At 37.9% G+C, this 25513-nt stretch overlaps 2 protein-coding genes across 3 annotated transcripts in view; one reads left to right on the forward strand and one right to left on the reverse strand.

Annotated features, from left to right (window-relative positions):
- LOC133648689 (MAM domain-containing glycosylphosphatidylinositol anchor protein 2-like) overlaps nt 1-25513 on the reverse strand; it is a 562410-nt gene that overhangs the window by 424681 nt on the left and 112216 nt on the right. The gene's annotated exons all lie outside the window — the stretch shown is intronic.
- LOC133648072 (low choriolytic enzyme-like) lies at nt 639-13623 on the forward strand. Its single transcript, XM_062043851.1, has 8 exons — nt 639-710; nt 6821-6839; nt 6930-6983; nt 9858-10004; nt 10070-10187; nt 13070-13248; nt 13317-13398; nt 13491-13623. The coding sequence occupies exons 1-8, from the start codon at nt 639-641 to the stop codon at nt 13621-13623; spliced, it is 804 nt and encodes a 267-aa protein (XP_061899835.1).

Below are 25513 nucleotides of genomic sequence, written 5' to 3' on the forward strand. Positions count from 1 at the left end.
TAATCATCAATTAGCCTTCTGAGCCAATGAGCAAACACATTGTACCATTAGAACACTGGAGTGTTAGTTGCTGGAAATGGGCCTCTATACACCTATGTAGATATTGCACCAAAAACCAGACATTTGCAGCTAGAATAGTCATTTACCACATTAGCAATGTAGAGAGTGAATTTCTTTAAAGTTAAGACTAGTTTAAAGTTATCTTCATTGCTTTTCCTTAAAAAATAAGGACATTTCAATGTGACCCCAAACTTTTGAACGGTAGTGTACATTTGGTGCATCTGTGCGTTTTGATTTCATTACACATTATAAATTCTACCTGCTTTCTACTTGATCTTTCATTGGATTTATCGCTTCCTATTATCATTCATCAAAAACTGGCGAGTAGGAAAGGTAAGACCCTGATAGTTCGTGTGATAAGGCTTCTGAAATGCGATGCTTGACAGCTGCCTGTAGCCAGCGATGGGATTATCCTTGTGTGTCAACATGGCAGGCCCTGTGGGTGTCGGAGGGTAACTCCCGTCCGCTCAGGAGATCCCCTGGGCGGCGACACACCTTGACCACCTGCATATATAGCAGATGCTGACTGGACTTCAGCATCGTCCGCGGTAACAAGGTGAAATAAACTCACAACCACAATGCATCTCAAGAGTCTCGCTTTCGTACTTCTGCTGAAGCTCATCACTTTTAGCGATGCACTGCCAGACGAGGTGAGTAACGACGCACTGGAACATTTTGCTGAGCAAACCCTTTCTTGTCGGGGCATGTTTCTACTTTGGAGGGTAAACACATTGATCATGCACCATACCCTCAGTCTTATCTAGTTTCAGAGCGGTAACTGATGAAGCCTGCTTGGATAGGAGACGAAAAATCTTCTAAAACAAACTGAACAGTAAAGTTGCGATCTGAAAACATTTTTACCAAGCGGCGCAGTTTTGAAATTTAACTACTATAAAAACAGTACAGTTCTAGCATTCCAATAGAACTGTAGGGTCAGATCCAGATCTTGTGTATGGTATGTTGAGCACTATAAATGACTAGGAATGTAACAGTATTATAAATACAGCAGAATTTCAGTTTCAAAGAATACCGTAATGTGTGACAGTATCAAACAAAAACTTGGTGAGTGTAGTTTTTTCCCCAACCATTTTAGTGTCTGTAAATAAACTACATCTTCCAGAATCCTCTGTAGAGCGCGGGAACAGCAAGGTGGGGGTGTTGAACGCCGTAAGCAGGAAGTGAAGTGTGTTCGCACTCGTCGTAGATAAAAGGAATTTTTTTGGGGACATTAAATCTGTCCATATCTGGTTGAGTTATGTTGCTGACAAACAGACAAACAAGCTCAGGCCAACACAAAACCTCTTTGGCGGAGGTAAGAAAGTCTGCGTTCTGCAAAGCAAAGCTCACCACTTTCGTTTAGAGCAGGGGTGTCAAAGTCAATGAATTATCTATGGGATGATTTGATTAGTATTAGAACTAGGCTGACCATACGTCCTCTTTTCCCCGGACATGTCCTCTTTTGCGGGGGTGTCCGGGCTGTCCGGGCAGGGTTTCTTAAATGCCTCAAATGTCCGGCATTTTGAGTTAGGGTTGCGTGTATTTTAAATGTACGTTCAGGGTTAAGTTAAGAAGGGGTTAAACTAAACAAACTGTGAAGGTGCGCACGCAGAAACATTGGTGAGGGAGGGGCAGAGACACAGAGCGAGAGAGCTAGTGAGTGGAGACAGACATGAAAACAAGAAATGCCGAAGAGTAAATGCAACTTCACGGATCATTTGCGGGAAAAGTATTCGTGTTTTCGTCCTGTCCGTGACACATGGGAAGCAGAATGCACTGTGTGCAAAGCAGGAACGTATGTATCTGTGGCAAATAAAGATCTACAAGCCCATATCAACACTACAAAGCACGAAACAGCTGTGCAGGGCGAGAGCTCGTCTGCTGTTTTTTGTTTGAATTTAATTAACTTGTTTTGAGGCATTATTTATGTTTAGATTATTTACAAGAGGTTATTTTGAATATTTCTACATCTGCACTTTTTTTTTCAAAACTGTGAATTTTACAGAATATAATTGTGACATATTTTGTTATACTGTCAAGCAGTGTTGGCGTTAACGCACTTTTTGTGTCTTTTTAACACATTGAAATCAGAAAGGACACAGATTATTTATTTTTTTTTTTTTTTTTTTACCATTTGTGGCCCACAGTTAATGTTTTAAAGGCCCACGGCACATTCTAAAAATACTATTAAAATAAACAAAAACATAACAAAAGTGAAATAAAAAAGCTTAAAGGTGAAATGTAATTTAGAAAAAGTTGCAATGTTGACTAATAAAACAAAGCTGTTTTTTTTTCTTTCAAACGGTCATTGCTCAAAACATAATATTGAATCAAAATCAATGTTATTATGAAATATTGACCTATCAAAGGTTCCGATTACTTCACATCAAATATTCCACTTTGAAAAATATTTGTGGTGGAAGATTTTGCATATTTTGTGTGTTTGCCCTTAAAAACATAGTTTTGTTTGACAAAAAAGGGCGGAAAACAAACAACAACAAAAAACAACATAAAAAAACTAAAACATTTTGAAATGAGGAATAGATGTGAAGTTGATGTAGACTCCAGAGATTTAAGCGTTAAATATAAAATGTATGTATGCCCTGGCACACCATTATCATCATTTCATGACCCAAGCAAAACACTTTTTACACTTTTATACTGAAATAAATACACCTACAACTTATTAAATAAAAACATAGAAAAAACTACCAGCAGTGGTAAAGTTTAGATCCATGAAGGAAAGAAGAAAGTGAATGAATGTTTATAACTGAATACATTTACATATGTATACACATTTGTCTTCTTTTGTATTATCTTTTTTAATGAATTAAGTAACGTTTATGACAACCTTTTTCCAAAACACATTATAGAATGTGAGATATAACAGGATAATGCATACATTTGTCATTTGTTTTCAAAACGCTTACAAAAAAGTGGGACCCCAAATATTTACTGTGGGACCCCATTTTTATGACTTGATGGGGTCCCTGGGACCCCATTTTGAAAACTCCTAGCGCCAACACTGCTGTCAACAGAGGAGAAAAAATGTTTTATTTAAAAATATATTTTATTTATAAAGCAAGTTCGAGTATCATTGGCAAATTTTCACCTAGTCCCGGCCTTGGCACACATATATGTGTCCTCTTTTTGGGATTTCAGAATATGGTCAGCCTAATTAGAACCAACCCGTAGGCCACAGCCGCTTGGTGCTGTTTTGCACGCACCAATACTCCATCAGTGTAGGCGCTAGGAATTTTCAAAATGGGATCACAGGGACCCCACATCAAGTCATAAAAATGGGGTCCCACAGTAAACGTTTTTGTAATCGTTTTGAAAACAAATGATAAATGGTAAATGGTAAATGGGTTATACTTGTATAGCGCTTTTCTACCTTCAAGGTACTCAAAGCACTTTTGACACTATTTCCACATTCACCCATTCACACACACAGTCACACACTGATGGCGGGAGCTGCCATGCAAGGCCCTAACCACGACAAATCAGGAGCAAGGGTAAAGTGTCTTGCTCAAGGACACAACGGACGAGACGAGGTTGGTAGAAGGTGGGGATCGAACCAGGAACCCTAAGGTTTCTGGCACGGCCACTCTACCAACGTTAAATGTATGCATTATCCTGTTATATCTCACATTCTATATTGTGTTTTGGAAAAAAGTTGTCATAAATATGAATTAATTCATTAAAACAAATTATACAAAAGAAAACACATTTTTATGCATATATAAATGTATTCAGTTATAAACATTCATTCACTTTCTTCTTTCCTTTATGGATCTAAACTTTACCGCTGCCTGTAATTTTTTCGATATTTTCATTGTAATATTTTCAGAATGTGTTTGATCTATTTTTGGCCAAAGTAAGACAAAGAAAACAATCTGAAGTTGTCTTTATTTTTTAGTTTTATTGCCATGATTTTAATAGTGCGGCCCCTGAGCTAAAATGAGTTTGACACCCCTGGTTTAGAGCGTTTCCAAGGTGAAACAGAGCCAGCCAATCTAGCACAGCGGGAAATCACCAATAAAAATTATCAATGCGGGAAATAAGAGTAAACTAACAACCTGCTTGACTCATCCTCAATCCATCCATCTATTTTTCTACTGCTTGTCTCTCGATGTTGCCGGGGTGCTGGAACCTATTCCAGCTGCACTCGGGCAGAAAGCACGGCGGGACAAGTCACTACCTCATAAACCGTCACACAGAGAAGATATTTAAAGCCAGAACAGCCAAACATCAGTTATTTACATTATTAAAAGTTATATTGTTAGTTTCTCTTTTCTGAGAAACATCCTTTTCCAGATTGATATAAAAAAAATTCCACTGTAGAGGACAATGCTTCTCATAATGTAAAAGTTAAAAGACACTAAACTATGTTATCTTTATACACTTGTTACACTGGATGATTACATTGTTACTTTAAAGTCATCAACTGTAAGTTATTCTTTTTAATATTTGCTTCAAACAGTAGATGTTCCTGCATAATTATTTGCATTTGTTTGTAGTAATAAAATATGTTTAGAGCATTTAAACATTAGGTTTGTGTTCAGTTACTTTATCTTAAACATTCCTGACACTTGATTTTAGACATTGTGGCATTTTTCCCAAGCTTTTTTTTCCTTTGGACAAAAAAATGTGGTCTATACCGTGATAATATCGTACCGTGAGATTTTAAACTGTTACATCCCTCTAAATGACATTTGTGGCACCGTAGGGTTAGAATAATTTATTCCTAATCCAAATTTGTAAGTATCTTGCAAAATCCAAATTAAGTCTATTTAGGCCTTTAAGGGGTCCGTGAAGGTCCCAAAAGAACCCATGTGGCCCCAATAAAAAATGGGCTTGTCCATCCAAAATGCACCCAAAAGTCCTAAACTCTTTGGGTGCATTTTGTACCTTATGGTGCTCTGGGACTTTTAGGGGGTAAGTCCTTTTTGGGGTACTTTTGTACCTTCAGGTATGTTAATCCCTTCCTTATAGTGAAAAACAACGTGCCCCCAAAAGTCCCAGTCCCATTTTACAAGTGCTCTAACCCAATCCGAAAAACTAGTCTTTTCCCCACCTATGTTTGAAAGACTTTGGAAAATGTGCTAGCATACTTGTTATAAATATATAAAACATGCTAGCATACGTGAAATAGCTATATAAAACAACATATACTTGTAATACATATAGTGTACAACAAATGCTAGCATATGTAATACAGATATCCTCAGAGACAAATGCTCAATGACGTCCAGACAATTGTGCCCGTGCAAATAAGTTTTGCTAACGGAGCGAGTGAGAAACGTCACTTGCTTTTTTAATGTAATCAATGTAAGGATCTGATCATATTACAACATTGTGAATGATAAGTTACCGTTCAAGAGAATGATCATCAATTGTTTGGAATTGTTACGCTAACACGCAATACTGGGGTCGCTTTATCATGAATGGCCCCCACACAACTAATCTTGCTCAGGAGCACTCACTGTTGCAGGAACTATTCCCTGTTTGCTGAATTCTGTTTAAAATGCAGCAATTTTGCAGAATCTTTGTGCAAAAGAAGCTAATGAAATCAGGGAAAATCCACAGAGGACAGGCAAACTCCACAGGGATTCTAACAGGGGACCTTCCTGCTGTGATCGACCACATTTTTCATCAACAAAAAAACTCAACTTATGTAATACTTCTTAAAGTAGTCAAAGTTAAGTCAACTCTACTTGTCATTCTGTTCGCATTAATACATCTTCTACTGTTGTCCGCAGCTGCACTCCAGCAGAAGGCAGGGTATATTTTAGCTGCCTTTGAGGCAACCCTTGTGATTTTGGACATACACTATATTGCCAAAAGTATTTGGCCACCCATTCAAATGATCAGAATTATGGTGTGGGGTTGTTTTTCAGGAGCTGGGCTTGGCCCCTTAGTTCCAGTGAAAGGAACATTGAATGAATCAGAAACAGAATCAGAATCGTTTTTTTATTGCCATTGTTTGAGAACGGGTTCACAAACTAGGAATTTTTCTTCGTGCAATCGTGCAACATAAAACACATATAACACAGAATAGGTCCAGGATACCAAAACATTTTGGACAATGCCATGCTCCCAACGTTGTGGGAACAGTTTGGAGCGGGCCCCTTCTTCTTCCAACATGACAATGTCCATAAAGACATGTTATGACAGATTCCGGTGTGGATGAACTTGACTAGCCTGCACTGAGTCCTGACCTGAACCCGATAATAATAATAATAATAATAATGGATTAGATTTTATATCGCGCTTTTCTATTATTAGATACTCAAAGCGCTCACAGAGAAGTGGGAACCCATCTTTCATTCACACCTATGAATGAATGATAGAACACCTTTAGGATGAATTAGAACGGAGACTGAGTGCCAGGCTTCTCGACCAACATCAGTGTGTGACCTCACCAATGCACTTTTGGAAGAATGGTTGAAAATTCCTATAAACACACTCCACAACCTTGTGGACAGCCTTCCCAGAAGAGTTAAAGCTGTAATAGCTGCAAAAGCTGGACCCACATCATATTGAACCCTATGGGTTAGGAATGGGATGGCACTTCAAGTTCATATGTGAATCAAGGCAGGTGGCCAAATACTTTTGGCAATATAGTGTAAATGATTGATTGATGGTTGACAAAGACATAGGCACCTGAACTTGAACCATCGCTGGTCGCTACAAACGCGTTTACTCATTTCCATGCAGATTCACGGTCTAAAGTCTATTGTTTCTTCCACTTTCTTTACAGAAGCAGGATGTCGATAACGGTACGTGACCGCAATAAGCCAGGCTGAAGATCCAAATCAATGATTAATATCAAAGTTTTGAAGGTTGTCTGCTTTCACCCGACTCATTAGGGGACCTCCAAGACAAGGACGACAGCACAGACACCATCCTCAAGATGAACAAAGGTGAGGAGTTAAAAAAAAACGGAGAGCACGTTGGATAGAAACTAAGGGTATCTCGATCCGATAATGATATTGGTGCGATATCAGCAAAACAAGTATGGGATGAACCATTTAACATATAAATCCTCTTCAATAAGCACACAAGGTTGGTCATTTTCTAGTCAAGCCATTTACAAAAGGAATACATGGTTGGCTGCTAGGAACTAGCAGCTACACAACAGCTAAGCACACAATAGCACACAAGCTAGACATTCGTAATAAGTAGGGGATCTGAAAAAAATTGGTTTACATTATTAATTATGTATTATTTATCATGTGTTTATTTGGATTCTCAATCGATTTATAATTTTCAAGAAGCGATCTTCATACATCTTTTTTAACAACCATTTAAAAAAAAATGTGTTTAGGCTACTCTCTGCGCTTACTCGCTGCACGTATATACAGGGAAGCTTTTGTAACCTGTAACTTGTTTTGAAAAAGTTTTAGCAGCATTTTTCTAGCAAATTCGATATTTTGAGAATCAATTCTGAATCAAATTATCACCCCAATAATCAAAATGGAATCAAATCGTGAGTTGTGGTGAAATTCACACCCATAGTTACAGTGGTGCTTAATTGAACAATATTGCAGTCTAAAACATCATATTTGTCAATATTAACAAGTATCAAATAATTATAGTTGTATAGTACTTATACATACAAAGTCAACAATACAGAAACATAAAATTAAAGTATCCATTAACAAATATGTCCATGTTATTCAATTTACTGTCACAAGGTTAACGTCATGAAAAACTAGGTTAGTGTTTTTCATACCTACCAACGTTTTCTGTAAAAGTAAATTCACTTGATCAAACCTTTTCTAACATTCTACATTCTACCAGATTAATAAAAGCATGTATGATTCCTGCTATGTTATTGGCTGAATATTGGTAACGGCCAATACTCAAGGCTTTAACTTGGTATCATATCGAAAATGAAAAAAATTACACTTTTGGTAAAGTCATTTACAAAAGTAATTTAGAAAAGGTAGACATGGTAGGCTACTAAGAGCTAGCAGCTTAACAACAGCTAAGCACACAATAGCACAAACACTAGATGCACGTAGTAAGTCTTTTTTGAACAATATTGCAGTCCAAAACAGTACATTTGTGAATATAAACAATTATCAAGTAATCATAGTTGCCAATTACTTACACATACAAAGTCTCCAAGTCAGAAGCGTATTAGAAAGTACCCAGTACCGAATGTGTCCGCATTATTCAACGTGAACTTGAATGAATTATTGTAGCCACAAGAGCAAAAAAAATATATATATATATATTTCACTCCCCTTCAACTTAAAGACAGCATTGGTATATTCCAAATATTTGATAAAATAGGTTCAAAAGGAACTGCACTTTTTTGGGAATTTTGCTAACGGTGCACAATCATTATAAGAGACAAGAAGACAAAAGTTGTTGTTTTTTTTGCTTTCTAACATGTAAAAATTGGCTTGTTCTTGGTGGCGAGCAATGCAACTAATGAGAACAATCAATTCTACCACTAAATCACTTTAAAAATGCATTCACAAACCGTCAACAATACTTAATTTACGTTCCGTAACCTGTGTAATAACCAAACTGTTGCGACATCGTTATTGTAAGAGCGAACACTGAGGAACTCTTTTTCTAACATGGTAACACATCAGCAGGCTATGGTATAAGCCGTAAAAGCTAACTACGGCAAGAGATAAGCTAGCTTGTACGTCAACACGAAACGCATTTGAGTTTGTAATGCACACCACTGCGATACAACACCAACCTGTACTGACTGAAAAACATGAACAGTCATATTACAGTATCTGTAAAGTATTAAACTACATTTCATGTTTTGTTTGTACACAGCTAGCCAGACACTGTATGTACTGTAGTTGTAATAACACGCATGACGTGATCAATATAAAGTGTGACTCATTCAATGGACAGTTAAGTTAAAGTTAAAGTACCAATGATTGTCACACACACACGAGGTTGTCTGTTTGGTCCAGCTGGCCAGGGACCTTTTTTCTGGTTTATTTGGGGAAAGCACACCATTTATGTCGAAATAGCTTGGCTTCAAGTTCCACATTTCACAGCTTTAATTCACTTTCACCTCACTCTGTTGGCTTTCGTCTGCTCCAGTGTCTCACTCTTCTTTCATGCTCGCTTGTAGAAGCAGTAGTTTGTCCTCCATAAATTCAGATTAAAAAAGATAAGGTTGTGAATTCTCATTTGTCCAAAAATAGTCGTCTTTATTGTTTGTAACCGGATTTGCCATGATTACAACACACTCGCCTGTTAGTATCATGGAAGGAGTTGTTGCCAGGAGTCAGACGTGCACGGCTATGGAAACGGAAATAAATGTGCCGAGGAATTAGTTAATGATTAAAATGACCAAACTACGGTAAATGTTGAACATATTACATATTGTTATGAAGGTGTCTGTTACTACATTACATATAACCTTGCTGTGTGTCTATAAAACATTGATGGAGGGTTTTGAAGTTGTCTTAGAGGGCTGTGAAGTCTACAACAGTAACTGCATCTTCCAAGAGTTGTTATCATCTTTAAAATACAAAAAAAAAGATCCGTGTGTTCTTGTCTCTAATAATGATTGTGAACGACAGGCAAAAAAAGTGTAGTTTAAAGTTTTTCATACCGACCAATGTTCTCTGTTTGACTAATTTCACTTGACTAAACCTTTTTAAACATTCTACACTACAAAATACTAAAAAGTATGTATGATTCCTGCTGATATCATATCGGATCATCATCAGTATTTGCCAATACTCAATGTTACCATATTGAATCAGAACACCTCTGTTCCAAGCTCCTATTGACATTGCCCTCTCTTTCAGGCTCTTCTGAGATCATGTTAGAGGGAGACTTGCTGCTTCCGAGAACGAGGACCGCCATGAAGTGCTACACCGAAGCGTCCAGCTGCCTGTGGCGTAAATCTAACAACGGCAACGTTGAGATCCCGTTTGTCATATCTGACAACTACGGTAACTGTCAGCCCACATTTTGTTGCATTGATAAAAGTATGAATGACGAGTTTAATGCACTGCAGACGCTGGCGAGAAGGGCACTATTGTCACGTCCTTGAAGTCGATGGAGGCCAAAACCTGCATCCGCTTCATTCCACGAACCAAGCAGCGTGATTACATAAGCTACGAGCCCAGATACGGGTGAGTCAGAATGTAAAAATATATTTTTTAAAATGGGCATGGTAGAAAGGTTGTCTTACTACTATTACTTACTGCATTACTACTCTGGATACTTTTGAATACGCTTCTGCCTTAGAGACTTTGTATCAGTGGCGTGCGGTGAGGTTCATGTCAGGTGAGGCACTGACTTCATCACAGTCAGATTTACAAACATATGAACCCTAAAGAGTATCTTATTCACCATGTGATTGGCAGCAGTTAACGGGTTATGTTTAAAAGCTCATACCAGCATTCTTCCCTGCTTGGCACTCAGCATCAAGGGTTGGAATTGGGGGTTAAATCACCAAAAATGATTCCCAGGCACGGCGTCGCTGCTGCCCACTGCTCCCCTCACCTCCCAGGGGGTGATCAAGGGGATGGGTCAAATGCAGAGGACAAATTTCACCACACCTAGTGTGTGTGTGACAATCATTGGCAGGGGCGCCGGAAAGGGGGGGGTAAAGGAGACGGATTCTAGGGGGCCATGATGGAGGGGGGCCCAGAGAGGCCCCTAATGATGATGAAATTATAATACAGAAAAAATAATGGGTGTCCTGTAAAGATTCTTTTCATGGGGCCCAAAATCCCTAGCGGCGCCCCTGATCATTGGTATACTTAACTTTAACTTTACACTTACAAATTGTAGCACACAAAAAAGCACATTTAATAAAAAAAACGTTATTATGGTCTTACCTTTACTTATAAGTGCGGGAACAGTGGTGTTCCTGTTGGAAGAGTAGTGAATGAATGAAATATGAAATCCGCGCTGCTGTCTGCAGGTGTACCTAATGTTGTGTCCCTGTTCACGGCTCCTCCGGCGCGCCGCGCGAGCATTGTTGTTTTTACACTTTTTGGCTTCTTGTTAAGTGACTTTTTTTGGGTGGATTCGGTCTTGCACGTGGAGGGTTTGGGTGTGGGCTTTGGTTGGTGTGGCCGCGGCGCTCCCGTCGGGCGATGCATTCTGCGGCGGAGGTGCTTGGCACCAGGAGGCGGGGTTATGAGACGAGTCTCCAGTTTTATGATCGCTCAGCACAAGAAATACGTTACACACATACAGTTGTTGACAAAATACACTGGACATTATATACTTCAGCTAACTAAACTATGGAAATGTATAATATAATTCATATAGCAATACGGTCTCACTGCACAGCAGGCCAGCAGTTAGCCGAGTCATTGTGCACAATCCATGTTGAGGCACAACGCAGTGACGTGCCTCCACTGGCTGCTGATCACCGCACCGTCTCTTCTCAGTATTTGAACGGCAAATGTGAAAATAAAAATAAAAATAATCTAAAACTGGTGAAGTTAAATGGAAAATAACTTTAGTATAATCACTGGATACATATAACAATTTAATTAATTGTTTTTCTTTTTACTTTTTTTTTTCTTTCCATGATGGCAGGTGAGGCCGTGCCTCCCCTGCCTCTAGTGACCGCACGCCACTGCTTTGTATGTGTAAGTAACATTGATTGATTGATTGATTGATTGATTGAGAAGTTTATTGACATCTTAAAGAATTTAATCCATTTAATGCTTTAAAAAGGCGAATGGATAGCTCAAAAAGCCAAAAGGCTTGTTTCCATTGTGGTCCATATGCAACTACAATGATTTGATACGTGTTTATATTGACAAATGTGCTGTTTTAGACTTCAGTATTGTTCAATTAAGGACACTGATTATGTATGTCTAGCTTGTGTGCTATTGTGTGCTTTGCTGTTGCGTAGCTGCTAGCTTCTAGTATCTTATAAGAGTTTTTCAACCTTTTTTGAGCCAAGGCACATTTTTTTAATAAAGAAAATACGGAGGCACACCACCAGCAGAAAAGGTTAAACAATGAAACTCCACCAGGTTGTCGTGCCTTATTTTGAGTTTGTTGTTGTTTTCCGCGTGTAGTACTTTATTTCCTGTCTTGCACTGTTATTTTGGTGACCCTTCCTTCCTGTTTTGTTGGTGTTTTCCTGTAGCAGCTTCAAGCCTTCCTTTGAGTGCTATTGCCTGACCTGCTTTGTGTTAGCAATCAAGACTATTTAAGTTGTGCATACGCTTCCTTCTTTGTGGGGACATTGTTGATTGTCATTTCATGTACGGATGTACTTTGTGGACGCCATCTCTGCTCTACACGTTGTAAGTCTTTGCTGTCGTCCAGCATTCTCTTTTGTTTACCTTGTAGCAAGTTCAGTTTTACTTTTGTTTTGCACAGCCATCCCTAAGCTTCAGTGCATTTTCCTTTCCCTTTTGTTAATTTTTGGTTTAATCATTGCATACCATTTTACCTGCACGCCGTCTTCTGCTGTGCTCTGCATATTGGGATCACGACAAACCATCCTCGACGCGTTCCGACTTCTACAAAGCAATGAACTACCTGCTGCCACCTATTGATATGGAGTATTACATGGTTAACCTGCCGAGCTCTACACAGCACAGGCACTCGACAACGGCACATTATTTGCAGATTAGGTGAAGTTGCAAAATTTCCCAAGGCACACCAGACAATAGTGATTGAAAAACACTGCTATAGCCTACCATGTTTACCTTTTTTAATGACTTGACTAAAATACAAGAAAAGACCAACCTTGTGTGCTTATTGGAGGACATTTAGATGTTAAATGACTGTCCAGCTGCAGGATTGCTTGTATCTGACATTATATCAGAGATTTTAAATGCAAGTTAATATCATCCAACACTTGTTTTTTGGACTGATATCAATATTGGATCGGAAAATCCTGATGTATGGTATCGGGATGTCGATAATTCGGTATGGACCCTCACATCATTATCGTTGGCAGACAATGAAGGTGCGCTAGACTAGTATCATGTATGTGAACCTGCGTGATTCAAATGTGTTGTTTCTACCATTGCAGGTGCTCCTCAATGATGGGCCGCATGGGAGATAAGCAGGTGGTGGCCCTGCAGCGGTTTGGCTGCGTCCAACACGGCATCATCTTGCACGAGACCATGCACGCCATGGGCTTCTACCACGAGCACACTCGCAGCGACCGCGACAGTCACGTGCGCATCAACTGGAACAATATCGAGACGTGTAAGAAACTCGTAAAATATTTGTGCTTATTGATTGTTGTGTTTATTCCAACTTCTTCCCGTCTTCAGTTAACGCATACAACTTCCAAAGGCAACAGACCAACAACCTCAACGTCCCGTATGACTACAAATCTTTGATGCACTATGGAAGGTGCGATAAGAACAAATTAGATTATTAGATTGGATCATATTTTCTATGGCATCAAGAGTACGTCTGACGTCATTCTTTCTCCAAATGTGTAGAAACGCCTTCGGGATAAAAGACACAGACACCATCACCCCCATTCCCGACGCCTCTGTGGAAATAGGTCAGCGGAAAAGCCTCTCTGACTACGACATTCTCAGAATCAACCGCTTGTACAAGTGCAGGAATTAAAATGTTCTTCTGAGAGTCTCAATAAAAGCAATCTCAATCATATGCGAGTTAAGCTTTTATTTGATGGACTAACGTGTATCTTATTTTATGTATCCCTTGTTGCCATTGCAACTCTGGGTCTTGGACCAGCCAGGACACTCATACGTGGTTGTCAAGTGCAATTTATAGCCAATCAGGAGCCTGAAATAGCAACAGATAGCATTGTGGTCAATACCTCCAAAGATTTGAAAGTTTGTACGTCCATCACAGCTACTTTAAAGTTTTCTCATGAGTGACATCGGCCGATACCAATACCGATCATACAGTATGTACTAGCTGGAAGATGTTTAATGTATTTGTAGTGAGTGCTATTGACAGTTTAACAATATCAACACACTATTTAAGCTAGTTCCTTATTGTCTTTTATTACATACAATTGTTTGAGCAAAACAAAGTCAATTGTACACAATAACGAAACAAAAGTAAAATTTACTATCTGCCACTCTTTCAAATTATTCCAAAATCCTCTTGTGTCCAGGATTTTTTTCCGGGAATTTTGTGAAAAAAACTAACAAACCCAACAACAACTAATTAAAACATCTAATCACTCAACAGTTGATCATATACTGATACTACTCCTGGTATCAGGACACCACCTATTTATGAATAAAATACAACACAATACCGCATTCCCTGGACTATAAGATACTACTTTTTGCCTATGCTTTGAACCCTGTGGCTTATAAAATGGTGCAGATAATTAATGGAATTTTCCTTGCTAACGGCCATAATGTTTTGTACTCAAGAAATAGTTTTCATAAAACAACCACAGAGACATTGAAAATATATGTTATTGTTTGTGCTATGGCGCCATCTGTTGGACGTATTCTCTCACTGCAGGTACTGCGGGTTGTGAATGTAACTCCTGTTTTGTGCCTTGAACCAAAACTAAATCCCGTTTTGTCTACTTTTTGTCAATTGTGTTCTGCTCGAAATGATTCTTTATTCATCACTCCAAGCGATGTTTGGAAGTTTTACAATATAACTGAAACAATGTGTTATGTCTGTAAGAGTGTTTTCAGGCTTATTTGTATGTGCTATCGTGATGTAATCAAGCTAGCATCGTTAGCATGATCAAATATGCTATGAAATTTATAAGTAGCTGTGTTAGTATTATTACCTTATTTTCCAGACTATTTAGCGTACCGGTATATAAGCCGTTAATGTATTAGTTGCACCAAACTATAAGCCGCAGACATACATGTTGTGAAATTAATTATTGACACAGAAAGATTTTGTAAATGTATATTTATTTACCTTATTTGTTTCCAAACGGTGCCTGTAACACAGCAGTAAAACAACTTATCAAACAAAACAGAAGCTAGCTCTCCAATCAGCTAAACAGACTCAATAACACCACGGGGACGTTTTGGTGAATTTATTGAGGAATTTGTAAAACTGAAACAATACAAAAATAATGCAATTGTAAGTTAATAAGTGTCTGTCGCTTGTAATCATGTTAGCATATTAGCTAAAGCTAACGACGCTAGGTTGACTACAATAAGATAGCATGTACAAATATGCATGAAAACAAAAACAAAAGAATGTTACGGTTTAGTAAGTATGCATTTTTTTAGTTATATTGTAAAACTTACAAAATTGCTTGGCAAGATGAATGAAGAAACCATACGAGTAGTAACGCTATGGACGACTAGTAGACGAAACAACAGTTGTACTTCCAGTTCAAGGCACTAAACAGAAGTAAATACTGTAAATGTTCAACCAGCAGCACCTGCAGTTAGAGAACTTGTCCAAAAGATGGCGCCATGGCCCAAACAATACCACATCTTTTCAGTGTCTCTGTGGGTGTTTTATGAAAACTATTTGTTTAATACAAAACATTATGGCTGTTAGCAGGAAAAATACATCAATTTGCCACACCGTTTTATAAGCTACATGGTTTATATTGTAGGAAAAAAGTACTTGCTTGTTTGGATCCATAATTAATTTTGACATAATTCCCTTAAAAGAAATAACAGGAATATACTGTAGGTCTTGCAGTGTCAAGTCTCTAGTATTTGCACAGTCACACTGGTTGACTGTGCAAAAGTTACTGAATTGATTTAATTTCATGAATACGTTTCGGATCGAATCGTTCCAAAAAAAAAGAGATCGTTACTGAATCGTACATACACAAACATGTATATATATATATATATATATATATATATATATATATATATATATATATATATATATATATATATATATATATATATATATATATATATATATATATATATACCGCATTCCCTGGACTATAAGATACTAATTTTTGCCTATGCTTTGAACCCTGTGGCTTATAAAATGGTGCAGACAATTAATGAAATTTTCCTTGCTAACGGCCATAATGTTTTGTATTCAAGAAATAGTTTTCATAAAACAACCACAGAGACATTGAAAATATATGTTATTGTTTGTGCTATGGCGCCATCTGTTGGACGTATTCTCTCACTGCAGGTACTGCGGGTTGTGAATGTACCTCCTGTTTTGTGCCTTGAACCAAAACTAAATATATATATATATATATATATATATATATATATATATATATATATATATATATATATATATATATATATATATATATATATATATATATACAAGCATTATATATAAACATACATATACTGTATATATCAGGGGTCACCAACCTTTTTGAAACCAAGGGCTACTTCTTGGGTACTGATTAATGCGAAGGGCTACCAGTTAGTTACACACTTAAATAAATTGCCAGAAGTAGCCAATTTGCTCAACTTACCTTTAACTCTGTTATTATTAATAATTAATGATATTTATCTTTGTGGAAACACTGATCATCTTAATGATTTCTCACAATAAATATATATAGAAACAGATAAATATCAATATGCAACACTTTATTTTTATATTTTCTCTAAGTGCACATTTTTCAAATTGAACATTTTCAAATGATCACTTCTAAGACAGTCTTGTGAAATCACAATATCCCATTTTAACTAGCTAGCCACTAACATTGTTTAACAAATCATGAATTACTTTGCACCATGTTTGTACAAATATTAACTCATGTAAAATACAAAAGTAAACTCTCAAATTTTTAAATCATGTCACACTTTGAACTGGACACCAAATCTGTTATCTGTTTCTTTGTCAGTTAGTGGGAAGCCTGGCATTGCATGCTGTTAACTAGTGTGTTGTACTCTGGTGTGTAACTTGACACTGCAACTCTGAGTGAGTCTTGCAGATGTGCATCAGTGAGGCGTGTTCTGTGTTTGTTCTTGATGAAGTTCATGTCAGAAAAGGCTGATTCACAAAGATAACATTTTTCCTCATTGTTTGCGGAACCTTCTTAATCTTTTGGACATATTTTCACAGCAATCTGGCCTTAAGCTTAATTATGATAAATGTAAAATGTTAAGGATCGGAAATCTAAAGGGAACGTCCTTTCGAATGGAATGCAAAGTGTTTTGTTTATAAATTATATGCAATCTGTTGTGTTCCCTAATTTTTTTCTGTGTACATGAATGAAGGTGTGTGTTGCTGAGTCCGACTTGGACATTATCTGGACTGGGCCTGGTTTAAAAATCCCTTTAAAAAAATCTAATTTCATTGACAACCTGGTCTGTTGAAGATAAGGCCCTTTTTTTTAAAAAATAATAATAATAAGATAAATAAATAAAAAACATTTTCTTGGATAAAAAAGAAAGTAAAACAATATAAAAATAATTACATAAATAGTAATTAATGAAAATGTTAGTGGACCAGCAGCCTATACAATCATGTGTGCTTCAGGGACTGTGTCCCTTGCAGATGTGTTGTCTATGTTGTGGGAACCAGAATATTGGTAGCAGAAAGAAATAACCCTTTTTGTGTGGATGAGTGTGCATGGGGGAGGTTGTTTGGGTTGATGCACTGATTGAAAGTGTATCTTGGGTTTTTCTATGTAGATTTAATTTAAAAAAAAATATATATATATATATATATATATATATATATATATATATATATATATATATATATATATATATATATATATATATATATATATATATATATATATATATATATATATTTATTTATTTTTTTATTAATTTTTTTTTATTTTTATTTTTTTAGAACAGGCCCGCGGGCGACTCATCTGGTCCTTACGGGCGACCTGGTGCCTGCGGGCACCGCGTTGGTGACCCCTGGTATATATAATACACATGTACTGTATATATACATACATACATATACATACATACATACATACACACACACATATATATATATATATATATATATATATATATATATATATATATATATATATATATATATATATGTGTGTGTGTATGTATGTATGTATATATACAGTACATGTGTATTATATATACAGTATATGTATGTTTATATATATATGTTTGTGTGTATATATATATATATATATATATATATATATATATATATATATATATATATATATATATATATATATATATATATATATATATATATATATATATATATATATATATATATATTTACTCTACCGTTCAAAAGTTTGGGGTCACATTGAAATGTCCTTATTTTCAATGAAGATAACTTTAAACTAGTCTTAACTTTAAAGAAATACACTCTATACATTGCTAATGTGGTAAATGACTATTCTAGCTGCAAATGTCTGGTTTTTGGTGCAATATCTACATAGGTGTATAGAGGCCCATTTCCAGCAACTACTCCAGTGTTCTAATGGTACAATGTGTTTGCTCATTGGCTCAGAAGGCTAATTGATGATTAGAAAACCCTTGTGCAATCATGTTCACACATCTGAAAAAAGTTTAGCTCGTTACAGAAGCTACAAAACTGACCTTCCTTTGAGCAGATTGAGTTTCTGGAGCATCACATTTGTGGGGTCAATTAAACGCTCAAAATGGCCAGAAAAAGAGAACTTTCATCTGAAACTCGACAGTCTATTCTTGTTCTTAGAAATGAAGGCTATTCCACAAAATAGTTTGGGTGACCCCAAACTTTTGGACGGTAGTGTATATATATATTAGGGATGTCCGATAATGGCTTTTTTGCCGATATCCGATATTCCGATATTGTCCAACCCTTAATTACCGATACCGATATCAACCGATACTGATATATACAGTCATGGAATAAACACATTATTATACCTCATTTGGACAACGAGGTATGGTGAAGATAAGGTCCTTTTTTTTTAAATAATAAAATAAAATAAGATAAATAAATTTAAAACATTTTCTTGAATAAAAAAGAAAGTAAAACAATATAAAAACAGTTACATAGAAACTAGTAATTAATGAAAATGAGTAAAATTAACTGTTAAAGGTCTTTTCCTTTTTTTTTTCATTAATATATTTATTTATTTCAGGCAATGACATAAAAAAGTACAAAGTTGACAACGCATAATAATATAAATTAATATAGTGCAAAAGGTAATGTATAGTATGTAATGCATTTAAAATTTGATTTTTTTGGTCTTGTTTTGTTACTGTTAAAGTAACAAAACTGTTAAAGGTTACTACTATTAGCACGCACAATCATGTGTGCTTACGGACTGTATCCCTTTCAGACTTTATTGATATATATTGATGTATAATGTAGGAACCAGAATATTAATAACAGAAAGAAACAACCCTTTTGTGTGAATGAGTGTAAATGGGGGAGGGAGGTTTTTCGGGTTGGTGCACTAATTGTAAGTGTATCTTATGTTTTTTATGTTGATTTAATAAAGAATAAAAAAAATAAAAAAAACGATACTGATAAAAAAAAACAACAATACCAATAATTTCCGATATTACATTTTAAAGCATTTATCGGCCGATAATATCGGCCTGCCGAAAAATATTTTTTGTCCTGTCCAGCTACTCAGGCAAATCATATTGTTGATGTAGATGCCCATATTGTCTGTACAGATTTACTTTACAAAAGAGAAGTGTGGGATATTTCTCTTGTTGCCTTATCTGTATTTGACTTTATTAAATAGATTTATATTATTATTTGGCGTAGCCGCGCCGGAACAGGAGGGGATAGAAAGAGAAAAAAAGGAAGACAGAGGGGGAAATTGCGGGGACAAGAGGGGGAAAAGACAGAGAGACAACAACAACAACAACAACAACAACAACAATAACAACAACGACAACAATAACAGAACAGCAGAAAATACGATATGTACAAATATGATAATACAAGTGAAAGCAGAGAAGCAGTTAGTAACTTAATAACACAATGAACATTATTATTATATACAGGACCAGTTAAACTGATCAAAATAATGTTAACCATTTTAGCACCAAACGCCCCCAAACTGTTTTTACACAAGTGATGTTTTACATAAAAGTTCCTGTTAACTAAGAAAATAAAGTTTGGGGAATGTTTACAGTCGGCGACAAAGATTTAAATTTAATTAAAACCCCAAAAAAGAACTGGGGGGCAAAAATGTGGCAAAGCAATCCTAATTGAGTTCATTTCCATTTGGGCTTGTTGTAACTAAGATTGGGATTTGTAACAATGGTAGAAAAAAAAGGTACAGTGTTTTATCGCAGAAAATCAGCGGCACAAACACTGTGGGGGCGTGTCTCTTCGGGCCAACTATGTGTTTGGACAAAAACAGAGAAAACATCTTTATTTGTCGCTGGGCTACATCCCACACGCTAAGCTGTTTTTCCCTTTTTAGCTGCGCTCTTTGAAATCCTCCGCCATGTTTTTCCCTCGCGTTCCCCTTGGTGAGCGAGGGGGAACGTCGTCGACGGGGGGGTGAAAGGTTTCTGAGGAAGTTCAGGCACAGACCTTGAGGAGGAGGGATCTCTTTGAAGCTAAGATCTACAAATGCACGCGCCGTGGTGACGCCGTTGCGTTCGGGCGTTGAGGCTTGAACGCAAACTAAAAGCACAGCTCCCTCTGAGCCTTTTGATGGATGCTTTCAATGTTTTAGTGCACGGTTTCACTTTGTATCAATCCTCCGCGGTGTGAAATATTTACTGTCGTCTTGTCTTTTGAAATATTTAACACTGGTAGAAGCTGTGGTTAAAAGGCAAATTACCAATGATTCCCCTGCAAGATTGCACATCCTGTGACGGCGGCGCCAACATTGCGGCCGCGAGGACACATTGAGGCTCAATGTGTTCACTAAGAAATGACAAACTGGAATACATCAAATTAAATTTTTCTACTCGGATTTGCGTATTAATTTAAAGGTACAAAAACAGGAAATGGCAAATATTGGAATGTATTGAGGATTAAAATATTGGGTAATACATACCAACCCATCCATCCATCCATCCATTTATAAACCGCTTGTCCCTTAGGGAGTTGCGGGGTGTGCTGAAGCCTATCTCAGCTGCATTCAGGCGGAAGGCTGGTTACACTCTGGACAAGTCGCCACCTCATCACAGGGCCAACACAGATAGACAGACAACATTCAGTCTTGAGATGGGTAGGATGTGAGTTCAAACCCCGGCCGAGTCATACCACTGCTTGGCACTCAGCATCAAGGGTTGGAATTGGGGGTTAAATCACCAAAAATGATTCCCGAGCGCGGTCACCGCTGCTGCTCACTGCTCCCCTCACCTCCCAGGGGGTAAACAAGGGGATGGGTCAAATGCAGAGGACAAATTTCACCACACCTAGTGTGTGCGTGACAATCATTGGTACTTTAACTTTAATTTTAACTTAATCCCCAGGTGCATGTCTTTGGAGGTGGGAGGAAGCCGGAGGGAACCCACGCAGTCACGAGGAGAACATGCAAACTCCACACAGAAAGATCCCGAGCCCAGTATCGAACCCAGGACCTTCGTATTGTGAGGCAAACGTACTAACCCCTGTGCCACCGTGCATAGCAATATAATTATACCAAGCATGCCCCCTAGTGGCTGTGAGTGGCAAAGGAATGGGCGTTGCTTTGCCATTTGTGCTACAGGTGGTGTTATTTCTGTATTTCAGGTTGGATTTGTATTACTTGAGACCCACCATATGCAAACATATTGGGAAATACATTGGCCCTTTTGACCAAGACAATGCATGATATGCTGTGCTCCGGAGGTAGCGATACATTCTAAACATCAGTTTACTTTGAAGCAAACTTATACGTAACACAGCTTGAATATTTGTTGACTTTAACTCAAAATGTGCAAGTCAGAAGGACTGTGCAAGCCAAACAGGTAATTTGGGTCAAAACAACATATGATATGCTGTGCTCAGTGAGTAACAATACATTCTGACCGTGAGTTTACTTGAGAACAACTGCAGACTCCATAGCAAACGTATACAAAACTGCTCTGGGCCTTGTGGTTAGAGTGTCCGCCCTGAGATCGGTAGGTCATGAGTTCAAACCCCGGCCGAGTCATACCAAAGACTATAAAAATGGGACCCATTACCTCCCTGCTTGGCACTCAGTATCAAGGGTTGGAATTGGGGGTTAAATCACCAAAATGATTCCCCTCTTTGGATCAAGACAATGCATGGCATGCTGTGCTCAGGAAGTAGCGATGCAGTCAGACCATTCGTTTGCTTTGGAGAGACTGCACACTCCATAGCAATCAGGGGAGCTCTCCAGGTGAGACAAGTGTTAGAACAATTATGTATAAGTTATCACACAACTCTTATGCTTAAAGGCCATTGCTATAGTTATTATCTATTGTGGTCAAGTTGTACTGTTCTATCTGTGCAAAGGCACACAACTTATCTTCCACTGCAAGTTAGCTCGCAGCAGCAGTTATTGTCTTCCAGCCCGCTACAGACTTCAAGTACCTCAACGAAGATAAGACGACAACACGCAGACAAAGCAGAGCCAGGACGAAATCTCGAGCTCAAGCACATTTGCATTCTGAGTAATCATGTATGGTGATACTGGGGCTGCTTGCATAATATGTGTGACCACTCCCTTTAGAGGCAGCCTCAGTGATGTTAACTAGGGAACTCCCGAATAAATAGAGGAGCATGTGGGACTGCCCCGCGGAGCGTGGTGGGAGACTGTAACTGAGTGTGCAGCCCCAGACGTTTCTCCACATGAGCTAAATTGAACTCTGTCTCTGCCTCATTCCTTCTTCTTGTTTTGTGTAATAGATAGTTCGGTGTTTGAACTTGACAACAAACTCCTTGGAAGACAATGCATGGTATGCTGTGGTCAGGAAGTAATGACACATTTTGACAATGAGTTCCCTTTGGAACGACTCCAGACCAAAATTATGTATTGTTGTATTGTATTATTGTTGACTTTGACCCAAAAAGTGCAGAATAAACAAGCTCCTTGAATCAAGACAATGTATGATATGCCGCATTCCTAAGTCATCAGGACGACAAAAGCGGAACCTTTGAGGTTATCCAACATGACCTTGCTTCCCTGAAGCTACGTGACATTGTTTCTTCACACTTCTGCCTCAATCCTCCGTCTTCATTCCGACTGCCTTCTCAAGCTCAGCTGCGGCAAATACGAGCAGTCGCCGATCTCAATTGGGTTGGTGGTTTCCCGCTGTTACACTTATTTAGCGCCTTTTGTTCCGCTCCCTCCGGTGCCGCTCGGCGACAAGACAAGACAAGACAAGAAGATGAGGGAAACGTGCTTTAAAAAAAAAAAAAAAGAAGGAAATGACTCAGTTGGATGTTCTAATTGCAGCGACAAAAGCCTTTTATATCTTCTCTTCAACCTGTGAATAGAATTTTATTCTCCCATGTGGCATTGCATTAAAAAGTGTACCAAGCAGGGATTCAACACAAGAAGTGGTGTCCAATACCTCTTTGTATGCTATTATATTTCACACTATGCACATTTGAAAATAACTACAAGTACAGTATATTTAGCTTGATTGTATGTCATTATGCACATTTTGTGGGTTATTTTCTTCAAAATAATTCCCTGTAACAGTGTTTCAAGCTAAACATTCATTTGTAGTAGTGCGTATTTCTGCATGTTTAATCCTTTGTGCATTGCTAGAAAGACGTTCTATAATATTAAGGGTAATAATACTATTAGTATGATCATTAGACTCTATTTATTACTAATTTGACTTTTTTGTTGAAGGGGGGCTCGATACATTTTATTTTAACAAGTTAAGATTAATTGGGAAAACACTTGTTTTTAGCTTAGCTAGCCACCATAAAAGGTGAAATATTTAAATACTTCAAATTGATACAAAATATATTAAACATGGCCTGTGTAAAAAAAAGAATACAAAAAATATGCAAAATTATAATTTACACATATCATATCATCATCTTAGCACCAGACAAAGTTTAAGTTTCACTTTTGCCTCTCAAAGCACATACAGTAACTGTGGTACATTCAAAGTCCCTTTAATAACGTCCGAAAAAGAGGCATCGCTAGGTTTTAAAGACAGAGGAGGCTTAATCCTCAGTAGATGCACTGATAATAATATTGTAATAAAGATGATGATAATTATGTATTATTGTGATTATTCCATCCATCCATCTATTTTCTACCACTTGTCACTTTTGGGGTCGCGGGGGTTGCTGGAGCCTATCCCAGCTGCATTCGGGCGGAATGGAAAAGTCGCCACCTCATCGTAGGGCCAACACAGATAGACAGACAACATTCACACTCTCATTCCCACACTAGGGACAATTATTATCATCCATTAATGATAAGCCAACAAGGGGTTTAAGAATATTTTAGGGAGTCTAATGACGCCACTGGGTCGAACGCTTTATGAAAAACATTATTGATGAAACAAAGACATAAACATGTAAATACTGCGGGCTTTCTGATCATGGAGTGCGCTATCTAAGGAGTTTAATAATAATAACTGAGTACTGTAATATTAAAGACCGCACACAAAATCTTGTTTCGGGCCAAGAAAAGGCTATACTGGTAGAGACGCAACAACTAACTGGCTTTACTATTAATCATGATTAAACACATCACAATTATTTAATCGCAAAGGCTACACCCAGTGTTTCAGTCCTCCTCCCTCACTATAAACAGATAATATAACGTCCTAAATGCGACCCAATTGCGTCATCTTTGGGCGAGCTACGTCAGACGCAGCCTGCCTGCTGAAGTGGATACGTTATCAAAACATCCGATTTAAGTGAGCAAATATTTTTTCGGTAGACAAATTTTCGGTGGAGGGTGGAGACTGGGGGCAGGCACAAAATATGTTTTTCAATACCTGCGGATGGGGGTGGGTGGGCGTAAGAGAAAATAATAGAGAAGCACTGGTGTAAAGAAACAGCAACCGGTACCCCTGTCAAAGGCTTCATTCAGTCATCATTTAACATTAGTAGGCAATGTAAGTTTTTATAGCAAGTGTAAAACACTAACATAACATTAGGAGCTTGTAGAATAACAGCACTACACCGTGGGATCTAATTATGTGCATTCCAGTTATTATTATAACAGCATTAATTAGATTATTAAAATTAATAAAGAGACATGGGTCACGGTCCAGGCGCATGCCAATGCGCACTCATCTGTGCGCTCTGATGAGAGCACCTCCAAGAGCGCAGTCCCAGGTGCGCGCCAGGCGCGTGTCTGTCCTACTGCAGCCGGCAGCTGCAATCAATCACCAGCAATCAGCGCACCTGTGGTTGATCTGAGGTCCTGCCTTCAAAAGCCTGCACAACCTGCTATCCCGCGCCAGAGCGTAGTCATCTGTTCCCGTACAGTAAGCCGACTAATGAAGCTCTATGCATTCTCTCTCTTTGTTTCTCCACCGTCGTGTTTGATTGGTCTCGTGTCTTCCTTGTCGTCCTCCCTGCAGTCTGCCTTCGTTCCATGTTTCGAGCTGTGTGTCTCGTTTTCCCGCGTTCCCTCTGTTTCCTTGGCTGCCTCTTGGATCTCGACCTCCCGCTTGGACACAGACCTTTGACGCCTCTCTATGGCGCCGACTTCCTGCCTGCTTAC

Source organism: Entelurus aequoreus, linkage group LG04, assembly GCF_033978785.1.
Source record: "Entelurus aequoreus isolate RoL-2023_Sb linkage group LG04, RoL_Eaeq_v1.1, whole genome shotgun sequence".
NCBI classification, from domain to species: Eukaryota; Metazoa; Chordata; class Actinopteri; order Syngnathiformes; family Syngnathidae; genus Entelurus; species Entelurus aequoreus.